Here is a 13,366-nt window from a genome sequence, read left to right on the forward strand (position 1 = left end):
AATTCAGGTCTTGTGCTGGCTTGGAAAAATGATGTGTAAGACTCAGTTCCTTTATAGGTTAACCCGGGATCAATGTGGAGTAACTACATGGAGGTTCGTGGACTTATTCCATGTTTGCACTAGTATGTCTGAAGCAGAATTTGTGCTAGTGTCTGGGTGTATCCTTTATTCTTGAGAGCTGCTTTGGAAACCAGTTTGATCTTTCTATTTAGAAAGAGGTATTTGAGGTTGAGCTTGCAGAATACTTTCAATTATCACTCCTTTTTTTGCCTCTAACTACATAATTCTCAGAAACTGTGCACAACCCACCTCTTTCTCTGCTAAAGGTTTATATTTGATTGAGAAGAGAGGAATACTATTGTATTGTGCTCCATAACTGGTCCACAAAAGAGTCTCAAGTTTTGGGGAAAGAAGTGAAATAAAATCAGCAGAATTCAAAGAAAATAAGCATAAGAACATAAGAACGGCCGTACTGGGTCAGACCAAAGGTGAACCGAAAACAATGATCAAGCGATTTGTCTCCTGCCATCCTTCTCCAGCCTCTGACAAACAGAGGCCAGGGACACCATTTTATCCCCTGGCTAATAGCCTTTTATGGACCTAACCTCCATGAAATTATCTAGCTTCTCTTTAAACTCTGTTATAGTCCTAGACTTCACAGCCTCCTCTGGCAAGGAGTTCCACAGGTTGACTACACGCTGTGTGAAGAAGAACTTTCTTTTATTAGTTTTAAACCTGCTACCCATTAATTTCATTTGGTGTCCTCTAGTTCTTCTATTATGGGAACTAATAAATAACTTTTCTTTATCGGCCCTCTCCACACCACTCATGATTTTATATACTTCTATCATATCCCCCCTCAGTCTCCTCTTTTCTAAACTGAAAAGTCCCAGTCGCTTTAACCTCTCTTCATACGGGACCCGCTCCAAACCCCTAATCATTTTAGTTGCCCTTTTCTGAACCCTTTCCAAGGACAAAATATCTTTTTTGAGGTGAGGAGACCACATCTGAACACAGTATTCAAAATGTGGGCATACCATAGTTTTATACAGGGCAGTAAGATATTCTATGTCTTATTTTCTATCCCTTTCTTAATAATTCCTAGCATCCTATTTGCCTTTTTGACCGCTGCTGCACACTGTGTGGAAGTTTTCAGAGAACTATCCACGATAACTCCAAGATCTCTTTCCTGATTTGTCGTAGCCAAATTAGCCCCCATCATACTGTACGTATAGTTGGAGTTATTTTTCCCAATGTGCATTACTTTACACTTATCCACATTAAATTTCATTTGCCATTTTGTTGCCCAATTGCTCAGTTTGGTGAGATCTTGTTGGAATCCCTTACAGTCTGCTTCTGTCTTGACTATACTAAACAGCTTAATATCATCCGCAAACTTTACCACCTCACTGCTTACCCCTTTCTCTAGATCATTTATGAATAAGTTGAAAAGGATTGGTCCCAGGACTGACCCTTGGGGGACACCACTAGTTACCCCTCTCCATTAGGAAAATTTACCATTTATTCATACCCTTTGTTTCCTGTCTTTTAACCAGTTCTCTATCCAAGAAAGGACCTTAAGCAGTAGTTTAAAGGACAAGCAGAAACCATAGACCCATACTGCATAAAATTGAAGAACAGACTGTCGTTCTTTGATGTTAAAGAGGAGAAACGAGCTTGTTCTGATGCAGTCACATGCTTGACAAAACTGTTCTGAAGGAACTATAAAACTACAGTATGGCGTACAATAAGGCAGTGTTGTCTAGCAGCATTACCGACACTTCCACAGCTTACTGGGGTCTTAGAAAACCTTTAGGGGTAAATTAGAACTAAATAACAGTAGAGAACACTGAGAGTTAGGACCGGTGGCTGTAAATAAACTTTATGAGACTGCGGAAATGTTGGCCATACCCATGATAAGTGGACATCCAGCTAACTAAATTAATTCCAGACAACAACGGATGTTGCTGGATACGAAAGTGCCGGACTAGAGAGGTTCAATCTGTAGTGCCCTTTCTGCACAATACCACAAAATGCTTTACCTTCTTACCTCATCCTCCTTCAAAAAAGTGGAACATATTCTGTGTTGGTGTTCTGCTTCTTATTCACCAGCTATTCTAGGGTTGGGTTGGCATAGATCAGAGCTGCCTGAGGGCAGTCTAGCCCAGATGAAATGATCCCTATGGGCTGTTATACTAAAAGGGAATACCCAGGATGTATGAATGTCTGAGTGGCAATGCCGTGCTCCCCAAATCTGCTCCCTGCTTCAAGGGATCCAGCTCTGTGTCATGAGCTGCCTGAGGTGGTTCTAGCCCTGACACTTTCAGCAGTCTCGCATCCACATTGGGCCAGATCTGCTTTATAGGAGGCTCTGATCATGCAACAAAAATCACTATGAGCTTTGTTTGTTTCTTTCTCGGTTTCCACGTCAGGTAGTTCTGCATGCACTTGAGGCATGTGGTTCTGTCATCAGCCTTAAAAACAAAATGGACAGTGGCAACAATGCACTCCCATGACTCTCATCTCTGTTTTGTGCCTGACCCATGGCTCAAAACCAATTGAGCAGTAAGAGAGGTGGGCGTAGAAATAATGCACAGTAAATATGTATCGGCTTAAATTCAAGACAGAAAGAGGTATCAATAGCCAATGGCACTGGTAAAAGAAAGAGAAGATAAAGTGCTAACTTTATACAACACTTACCTGCAGTGTTGGATGGGACTTCAGCATGTTCCCCCAGCTAAGGACCCAGACTTGGTCATGTGATTTATCATAATGTAATTTGGCTGGTAGGGGGTCAACATCTATAGACTTCAAATAAACAAATATTTGTATTCATATTTAGTCACATGAAGGTGGCTTATGAACATTATTTCTGTTAACATTTGTTTACAAAGATTACTATGCATGTTCCCATGGAATCCATTAACCCATCCACTGGGAAACATCAAGTTGTGTAATCCACGGAAAACGTAGCACATTGTGAGTCAGAGGCAGAGCCAGAAACAGAGAGTAAGTAGCCTGTTTCCCAATCCCCTGGTCTAGCTAGATAGACAATACACCATCCCATCCTGCAACTTCTATTTAGTAAATAAAGGGCCAATTTCTGCTAGAGTTACACCTGGGCAATCCCATTCATTCCAATCTGGTTATAACTAAGGTTAGAAACTGAGTCAGTAAGTCAGAAATATGTATCTAGGTAGCTGCAAATGTGACTGCAGACGTATTCCTAGGACGATGAGAATCATGCCATAAAGCAGTTTATTTGGGAATGAGGTTATAGCATGGCACATGACGCAGTTTACCCGAATGAGAGAAAACAATGTATCTGTCCAACACATAAGATAAGTCAGCGATCCCCTGGGTAGGGACCTAATTTGTTAGTGTATCAAAGGCTCTTTGCCCTCACTGAATAAATAGTTCTCCTGGTAAGTACCTGCATGACTTTTTGTGTCTGGATATCAATGATCATTAGTCTGTTTTGCTTAGGCTGTGTCACATAAATATATTTGTCTCTAACATTGACAGCTGAAGCCCAGAGGCAGGACTGAGCAGCTTCACCTTCAGCTCTAGGACAGATCTCTTCCTGCAAGAGAAAAAGAATAGGTTTAATTTGTATGAGTTCAGGGCAATGCTCTACGTAGCCTGCCCTTTAGCCCAGAATCATAGAACAAAACTCAGTGGGGACTCTAGTATGCCTAAATTATTACCCCTCACACACACATTTTACCTGAAAAACATGAAATAATTATTGTATCAGGTAGCACACTATCTATCCCAGCGAGATTAAGCAACTGGAGCTTGCTGCGAGTTCCCATTTATATTCAAAGAACAGAATCTTTTGAAGTTTCCCCTGGTACAAGAGGACTTATAATGCTGTCAACATTTATTAGCTATATAAATCTCAGTTTGGATTTAAACCGCAGTGATTTGTGTTTTAATGGAATTATTGCACTACATTGTCCCTCTAGCCTTCGTTGTCAGGTTTAGGGAATCGTGCTCTCGGGTTCTTGTGCATTTAGAGTAGCAGCAGAAAAGATGAGTCCAATACCCTCCTTAACTCCAACCTAGAAAAGTCTTGTATTTTATAAAAGTACCATATGGTGTGGGCCCAATTTTATTCATTTAACTCACATCTGAGCTGTGTGTTGAAGTGAGTGGAACTACACATCTTTAGAGCCAGCAGGATCTGTCCTTTGCTATATTTTCTGTGTAGTTCCTTCTCCTGTTTTGGTGCAGCTTTCTCTTCAGATGCTTTCCTTCCCATCTTGTGAATTATTATTGATCACTGGTAACTTATTCTAACAATAACAGCATTTTTCAGTTGGTGCCTCTCAAAGTGCCTAACAAAGTACAATATCATTTAGTGGAGGATCTGAAGCTCTGATAGCTAAATCCTGGTTGAGTAAAGGTTGGCGGGATAAATCCTTGTTTTGAACCCTCTGCACCACTTCGTGGGTGCACAAGGGCTGCAAATCATCTGGATCTAACCTGCTGAGAAGTCTTTTGGTTCATTGAGTTCTGACTTGTGGCATTAATATGTGGACACTGGTAATATTCCGTAGCAAACATGCAACTTAAGACTCAGGAAGCCAAAATTCTCCATGCAAACTCTTCATTCTCCATTGCACCAATGTTGCGGCAAATGGAAACCTGGCAGACCAGAAAATCTGGGTCCAAGGGCCCAGAGTGAGTCTATGGGAAAGGTGGAAATGGAACCAAGGTCTCCAGACTCCCAGTGTGGTGTATTTACCATCAGGTCATGCTATGTTCCTTAAAGCAATGGTCTTCTTTATCTGACATTAAGTATAAGTGACTATCATGCGAGAGGATACAACAGCAGAACAACAAATAGTTTTAAGAAACGCTTTAAAATAAACTTGGACGTGATCTTACATCCATTGAGGCCTACAACAAAACTGCCATTAGCTTCAGTGAGAGCTGGATAGTACCCTGTGTTTGTTATTACGTGTCACGCTAATGGGTGAACTTGCAAAAATTAATTGGTTAGCTAGCCATTAATTACTTTTTGTTTCTTACTGGTTACTTCATTTGAATGCGTATTTGTGGCGTGGATACATGTGGGGACTTGAATGCATGTGTGTTTTTGTCAGTGTAACGGTGGTTCTTAGGCCTTGTCTCAACACAAACATTGTATCACTTTAGTTATCCCAGCACAGTGTACGTGATATCCCTGCTGTGGATGCTGTTATGGCTTCTTGCTGTCTGAGAAAGGGAATGAACAGGCTATCAGCACTTCTATCGGTATAACTTCATCCAGACTAGGGGTTGTATTAATATTACTATTATAGTAAAAGAATCACGTCCACCCCCTCAATTGAGGTCCCAGCCTGGGGTATTTTATCTGCAGACAGAGATTCCTCAGACCCTTAATAAACCCACATGATACCGGATAAGCAAATATAGGGAATCTTTCTACAGGAAGATGAAAGGCTGATAGTGCATCCAGAAGGATCTGTAAGTGAATTATTAACCCTAATTACTTTAGATCCAACAAACAATCCAGGCTGACTGGAAGAGCCACCAAATCAGGCAGAAGGCAGCAATACCATCACCAATGGAGAAATCTATTTAGTTTCTGCAGGTAAATAGTGCAGGTTGACCTTTTTCTACTGTTCAGTAATACCTGTTATACTTCTGTAGAGCAGGATGGGTCTAACCCCTTGAGCTATGCCTGAGGCAGAGAACCACTTGGAAGAAGCCCATGACCAGCATTCTGCGAGGTTGAGAGCTTGAATGATGGTAAGACACATAGATGAAGCAGATAAAAGTACCAAGCTTGTCTTAGCCAGGTCAGCACTATTGGGATAACTCTGGTTCTGTCCTGTGTGATATTGTTCATCACCTATAATATCAGCAGCATTGGAGGAAACATATGGACCAGTCATTTCTTCTCAAGACAGAAGCAAGAAGTGGTGGCCCAAACCTTCTCTTGAGCAGAAAAGAGGACACTGCCTGTTGCTGGAGCTGGTGAAGCAATCCATCTTTGGAAGTGCTCGTTTTCACAATATTCTGGGGAGAACTTGGGTGTCTGTAGTGCTGCAAGAGGGGTCTATTGAGGACATTGGCTGAGGTGTTTTGAATACCTCACACTACTGAGATTCAGATCTGATGAGCTATGCATCAGTCCCATGGCTTCATGCCTTTAGGGCACAGAGAGGGAGATCTTCCTGCTGCTTGTTATTTTTTTAATATAGAACATGCAGGATATATTATCTATCATGACTTTGATTGATTTGCCCCTTATGGGTATGTCTACACTGCACGCTTATTTCAGAATAAGCTATTTCAAAATTTATATTTCAAAACAGCTTATTTTGAAATAGCACGTCTACACAGCAAATGCCTGTCAAAATAGTACTGAGCTAGCATTTTTCCTCATCAAATGAGGGTTACAGAATTTGAAGAAAGAAGCCCAAACTAATGGGCTTGCTGCATAGATGCTCACTTTGTTATTTTGAAATAACACTGCTATGTAGATGTGCCCTAAGAGAGGCAGGAAATTAAGACAATTCCTAACAGATCTAAACTCCATGGCTACGTCTACACTGGCATGATTTTCCGAAAATGCTTTTAACGGAAAAGTTTTCCGTTAAAAGCATTTTCGGAAAAGCACGTCTAGATTGGCACGGATGCTTTTCCGCAAAAGCACTTTTTGAGGAAAAGCGTCCGTGGCCAATCTAGACGCGGTTTCTGCAAAAAAGCCCCGATGGCTATTTTCGCGATCGGGGCTTTTTTGTGGAAAACAGTACTGTGCTGTCTACACTGGCCCTTTTGTGCAAAAGTCTTTTGGAAAAAGAGTTTTGCCCAAACGGGAGCAGCATAGTATTTCTGGAAAAGCACTGACGATCTTACATGAGTTCGTCAGTGCTTTTCCGGAAATTCAAGCGGCCAGTGTAGACAGCTGGCAAGTTTTTCCGCAAAAGCAGATGATTTTTCAGAAAAACTTGCCTGTCTAGACACAGCCCATCAGTTTGAGGTGGAGCCTAGTTTCTTTAGTTGTCCGCCTGCCTTTAATTATGCAGGTACTGAGGGGGGCTCCACATCTCAATGGTGATGCATCTGTCGGTATAGTTATTGATTGTGCTGGGTGACAGAAAGGAATACCTGCACAGTCTGATGTTCCTCACTTTTAAAGGAGCTGTCATCTATCTGACTAAGGTGTCTCTCACTGAATAATGAATTGTTCTAAGCCACCCCTGGAATTTCCTCAATAGCCATTTGAGTTCAAATCTCCCTTGCCCTGGACTTGAGCACTAGGCAGAAACTGCTCTTCTGGGAGATGTTGGACTCCTGAAAATAATGAACACACAGAAGCGGGAGTGCTGCTCGCACATATAGCAGCCTTTTGGCAGGAGGAAGGCTGTTTGAAACATGGCCAGGCATGTACTACAAGGAAAAAATAAGTTTCCCCAAAGAGAAAGAAGAGTAAAACAATCCTCTCACTATGTACCTAACCAACTATAAAAACTATGGAACCACTATAGAAATATTACAGAAGCCAAGGCATGCTCAAGGCAGAGTTAGCTGAGCTCTAGCCCAGGCTGAGGTAGCTGAGAAGGAATTGATGGTGGTGCACCTGTGCACCCTGATATAGCTTTGGCATCTGGCACAAGGAGTCATAAGGCACAAGCGTGGTCTGAATAGGCACTGCTAACTGAAAATCTCTGAACCAGGGCTGGAGAAATGCATGTGCACTGGAAGTTGAGCACCTCTATGGTCTTGAAGAACTGGACTGAACCAAGTAATGTGGAGGGACAATACATAAATTTAGGCCCTAACCTGAGTATCTTTTGGGTGCAATTGACACAGGGATACAGAGCAGCTTGTTGTGGCTCCCTGATTCTTGAGCTTCATATCCCAAGCAGTCATCTGCAAGACCACAGCACTATTCCAGGTGCATGCCCTGTCCTGCGCCTGCATGCCATGCCCTGTCTACCAATCTCTGACCAGCCCCTGAAGGTTGAAGCATGTGTGTGTGGGAGGGCTCAAAAACGTTTATACCAGGACTATATTAGCGGGGGGCACAATAAGGACCCTCAGCTGGGGAGATTTAGTTGCTTAGGGGCCCAGGTCTTGTTTGGTCACATTTCATATCCATTTGGCACAGATGGAAAAGTCAAACCAAGGTACTGGATATTGGGAAGACAGGCCCACACACACTCTGTGGCCGTGTCCACACTCAGGGGTTCTTTCGAAAAACGTACCCTTTTTTCGAAAGAACTTCCCCTGCGTCCAGACTCAAACCGCGTTCTTTCAAAATTATTTCGAAAGAACGCGGCTTTTCTTTCGACGGCGGTAAACCTCGTTTCACGAGGAAGAACGCCTTCCTCGAAAGTTCTTCTTTCGAAGGAAGGCGTTCTTCAATGTATAGAGGCCGTCTTCGAAAGAGAGCATCCAGACTCGCTGGGTGCTCTCTTTCGAAAAAGCGGATTTTTCTTTCGAAAGATCCGCCTGCAGTCTAGACGCGATCTTTCGAAAGATGCTCTTTCGAAAGATGCTTTCGAAAGAGCATCTTTCAAAAGAAGCCTGCAGTCTAGACATAGCCTGTGATTCCAAGGCTAAACTTCCTTCACCTTCTGCATGGCCACAAATCCCTGTTTTGCGCATCTACAATTGGACACTTCGTTAATATCATTTTCCCCTCTTACTGTATATCCTCTTCACAAGATGTAGGGAGCAGAAGCTGACAGACAATTTGGATACTTTAAGGCAAGCACACAGGGAGGTGGGAAGGGTGCGAAAGCACCATGGTCTCCCAAGTAAGCATGCTCTGCTGGCCATGGGAAGGCAGGAGCAGCGTTCTGCCCGTGCTTATTTCCCCCATGCTCTGACCAGCCAGGGGAAGGCTAGGGCTGATTTCCACGCTTACGTGGAGGACCGTATAGGGTGCATTCCCACCCTTGTGGTCCACGTTTACAAAAAAAGCACCACCCTTCCCCCACAGAAATTCTTGTGTATGGGCCTGCTTTACAAAAAAAAAAAAATATCAAAACAAAAGAATAACTTACATAACTTGTAAAAATCCTCTCGCTGGGTTTGATATGTCTTCGGATCTCACATTCGTTTGGCTGAATGATTGTGACCCCATCATTGGAAAAGACATAAAACATATTTCCCACACTTAGGCCTTTAAGGAAAAAAAAGAAGCAGATTTAAAAAAAAACCCACACATTTCTAGACTTTCTTCTGGAAGAACAACAAAAAGTCACTTTGCGTAAGAACTTGTAATTTGGATGCAGTTGGTACATTCACAAATTCAAACTTCATGTCAAAACGAGGACTTAAGGGTGTGAGGAAGGAGGTACAGACACATTCAAAAACACATTGCTTTGGTGGCAGCAGTAACCAAATCTTGAAGTCTTCCATGACTGTATCTGTATCAGAATTTGAATGTGTGTGACATTGTAACCTTTTCAAATCATGCCTTTCTTTCGCTTTTCATTTACATGGGAAATAACTTGTTAACTGTTATGAGATTTAGAAGGAACTTTCAGCTAAAACACAAAACAAAATAACTCCTCAAAGCCATGCAGTTATAATTAAATTGAAATTTTGCAATTTACAAATTGTAAAGATAAATAAAAACGTTGTTTGGTTATTTCATGAAATACTTTTTAAAAAATCCACCTTGTATTTTAAAACCACCTGCATGAGTAAAAAATAGCCACCAAAACAAATACATTTTTGAAATTTTGCAAACTGTAATTCACAAATGTGGAATATATCAGCATTGCAATAGCACTCCTCTATCAAAACTGGGGCATTCCAGGAGCTTTTGCTTCTCAGTGGATTTCTGTTGTACAATTATAATTTGAACATTTCTGCTTAGCAGAAATGCTCTACAATATTGATAGTTTATTTCTTATTCAACTACATGCAAATGTAGTAAATCATATCTTATAAAATGGTGGTGGGAATCTTTTCAAATATTCTACTCAGAAAGTTCCCAACATTCTTTAGATTTTTATACCACTTGCTAAATAAATTCTTTCAGTCGCTTTTGTTATCTCTGATAATGTTGATAGTGTACTTATCTGCCAAACTTCCATGGCACTGGTGACAAAGAATTTTGGTTTTATTAAAATTTGCTCCATAGAAAATAAGTGATCCTGCAAACACTTAGCATCTATAAATCCTATTAGGACTACTCATGTCTAAAGTATTACTCTACATGTCTTCAGTGCTTCCAGGATTGGTGCCTAAAACATTAGCTATTTTTATAATATAAACTATATATGATTGGGGCTAACAGTTTTAGCAAATTTAGCCAATTTCATAAAATATATATCTGGCTTCCGAGTTCACCTGCATATAGAGCAAGGGTGGGGAATAATTTTGATGGGGGAGGGTCACGTCAAGATTTTGGAAAGTGGTCAAGGGCCACACTCTTCCATGATATTATTGGACGTGGTATGGGGGTCTGGAATGGAGGTTGGGTGCAGAAGGGAGCTTGGGATAAGGGTTTAGGGTGCAGGAGGGCATTTGGGGTCTGGAAGGGAGTTTGGGTGAAGGAGGCAGTTGTGACTTGAACAGGGGACTGGGGTGCAGGAGGGGTATAGGGGCTTGGGTTATAACCTAGGGCAGGGGGCTGGGATATAGGAGGGGTATAGGGGTTTGTGTTATGACCTAGGGCAGGGACTGGGTTGCAGGAGGGGGTACAGGGGGTTGGGTTGTGACCTGGAGCAGGGGATTGGGGTGCAGATTCTGGGTGGGGGTATGGGTTCAAGAGGGGGGGCAGAGGGTTTGGCTTATGTGGGGTGGGAGAGCAGGACTAGGGGCCATGGGTTGGAGGTAGGGTGGGGTGCCAAAGACAGGCTCTGGCTGGGAGACTTACTTGGGTGACCCCCAGCCAGCAGCCCAACAAGTTAATCAGGCAGCCTCCCTGCCTGCTTCACCCCTGCACAGACTGCAGGGGCTATGTGCATCTCTGAATAAGAGCCTGAGGGGAAGGGAGAATGGTGCTTTGTGTGCTTCCTGTTCTTCAAACAGGGAGCTCCCATTGGCTAGAAACCGGCCAATAGGATTGTGCTGGGAGTGGGAGCAGCTCATGTAGCTTCTCCTCCCCTTCTCCCTCACAGCTGTGAAACACAAATGGCCAGCAGCCACTTTTCTGAGTGGCATGTGGGGCAGGTGGGGCAAGTAGGGAGTCTGTCTGAAGCTTCCCGCTGAATTCGTGGTCTGGATCCAGTGGCTTAGTGGGCTGCATCCGGCTCACAGGCTATCTTTTGCCCAGGCTTGATATAGAGACACTTTAGCTTTGATATGTTTGTTGCTGCACTGAGAATCTGATGCTTTAAGATTAGCCTCTGAACCATACCACAGAAATACCCCAGTTAAGGCATCAAGCAGATACAGGAGCTGTGATCCTTAAAGGTGATGCCGCAGTAAGGGATCATGCATTCTGAGAAAAAAAAACCATAAATATTGAATTTCCTCTCAGGCCCTACCTAAAGACTAAGTAGCTTGGTAGATGCTAAAGACTAATTTTCCTGAAATACTTTACTGGGTCATTTTCCCGAAGCATTATAGACAAAGATCTACTCTGACTGCACACACATAACTCTCACTTATTTCAATGGGAACTGAGTGTATATATCAGGGACCAAAAGTTGGCCCTTTGTGCAATGAGCAAATGAATCTGCATATGTAAAATAAAAGTTTCATTTTAAAAAGTGAAAAGTCATGCAATAGATTATGGCAATTATGATAAATGCCTGTTATTATCTGCATGCACATTATTAGTATTATTTTATTTGATGATTTGGTTAAGAATATGAATGCACATTTCACCTTTTAATAGCAAAAACACTGCTTTATAATGCCTTCAGTTCTGTGCAGATTTAGAAATACTCTTCCAATTTACTTTAGTTACCCATGTTTTAACATTACAGTTCTGAATCTGCTTCCGCTAAAGTCACCGTGAATTTTGTATCTAACTTCAATGGAAGCATGACCAAGCACTACTTTTAGCAAAAGATGTTGAAGATAACACTCTTTCAGGGTTTACATGGTATTAAGTTAAAATGCTCTTATGGTCAATAATTTTCAAGTCTCCTTTACATACTGAACTTACTTTTCACTAACTAACCATTGGAATTCAACTGTCATATCAAAAACATGCACCACAATCCTGAGGGCTTACACACAACGAGGATATGTCTAAACAGCAGCGCTACTCCAGGGTATTGGAAGCTAGTCCACTTCTTGACAGTGTGCCCAATATTTCAAAATAGCTTTTTGAAATAATGGGTGCGCTATTCCAACAGCCCTGTAAACCTCATTCCATCAGGATTAAGGGATGTTTCAGAATAGCGCTCTATTTTGAAATTTGATGCTGTGTAGACAGCACAAAATTTCAAAATCAGTCATTTCAAAATTAATTCGAAATAAGCTATGGAATTTGTGTAGTTCAAATTGCATAGCTTATTTCGAGCTATCGGTGTAGTGTAGACGCACCTTAAGGGTCCAATTGGTATGAATCCATGTACAGTAATAGTTTTCTTCATTCTAAACCAAATCTACTGAATCATTTATATCCTATGGTTTCATGTTTAAATTTCTATACATTTTTATGACTGATGATTATTAGTGTGCTCTCCCTGCCCTTCCTTGGCTCAGACATAATGAAAACTATTCCAACTTTGAAAATATCATGACAATGAACTCTATATCTGAGCCACCTCATCTTACATCCACTATTTTCACTACATAGTACATGCACATGTACTAATCATTGCATATACTTCCAATTCTATGTGAAACTGGCCTAGCATGCTATGTGCACTCAATTCCTGGGTTTTAGTTGCGTATATTCTGTGAAAACTTGAAAATATACCCCTCTTTCAATGATCAACTGCAATTATTTAAACTTTACAGTGAAAAGCTTGCTTCATGCAATACAACAGGGGTTTTCAAACTTTGGGTCATGACTTCTCAGGGGAAGCCACTAGCTGGCCACGAGATGTTTATTTACCTGCCCACTCACAGCTCCCAGTGGCTGTGGCACACTGTTCCCAGCCAATGGGAGCTGCGAGGGGGATTAAAAATAATTAGTTTAACCGGTTAACATTTTCCATGGATATTTACATCCCTATTATCACCTTAATGGACTCAACTGTATCATCCTTTGGTTAATAATGTTTAATAAAACACCAGCTTCTAATTTTAACAAGGACAATATGTAAAAATAAACAAACAAAAAGACCTCTCACTCATCCAGCCTTTTCTCTTTGCCAAGTTTTATATAAAAATGGTTCCTTTCTCTAGAATGAATTTGTAGATCAAATGTTTTACAACTTTATTTCTAATATGTAGGGAAAGATTTATATAACCATATTCTAAACCA

At 41.5% G+C, this 13,366-nt stretch overlaps 1 protein-coding gene across 2 annotated transcripts in view; it reads right to left on the reverse strand.

Moving 5' to 3' along the window:
• FSTL4 (follistatin like 4) overlaps positions 1–13,366 on the reverse strand; it is a 600,213-nt gene that overhangs the window by 10,899 nt on the left and 575,948 nt on the right. For both annotated transcript variants that reach the window (XM_075900372.1, XM_075900373.1), the window contains exons 12-14: positions 9,030–9,148; positions 3,434–3,583; positions 2,701–2,808 (exon numbers count right to left, since the gene is read on the reverse strand). In XM_075900372.1, coding sequence (XP_075756487.1) covers positions 2,701–2,808; positions 3,434–3,583; positions 9,030–9,148 — 377 coding nt within the window. The remainder of the gene's footprint in view (positions 1–2,700; positions 2,809–3,433; positions 3,584–9,029; positions 9,149–13,366) is intronic.

This window comes from Pelodiscus sinensis, chromosome 17 (assembly GCF_049634645.1).
Source record: "Pelodiscus sinensis isolate JC-2024 chromosome 17, ASM4963464v1, whole genome shotgun sequence".
Taxonomy (NCBI): Eukaryota; Metazoa; Chordata; order Testudines; family Trionychidae; genus Pelodiscus; species Pelodiscus sinensis.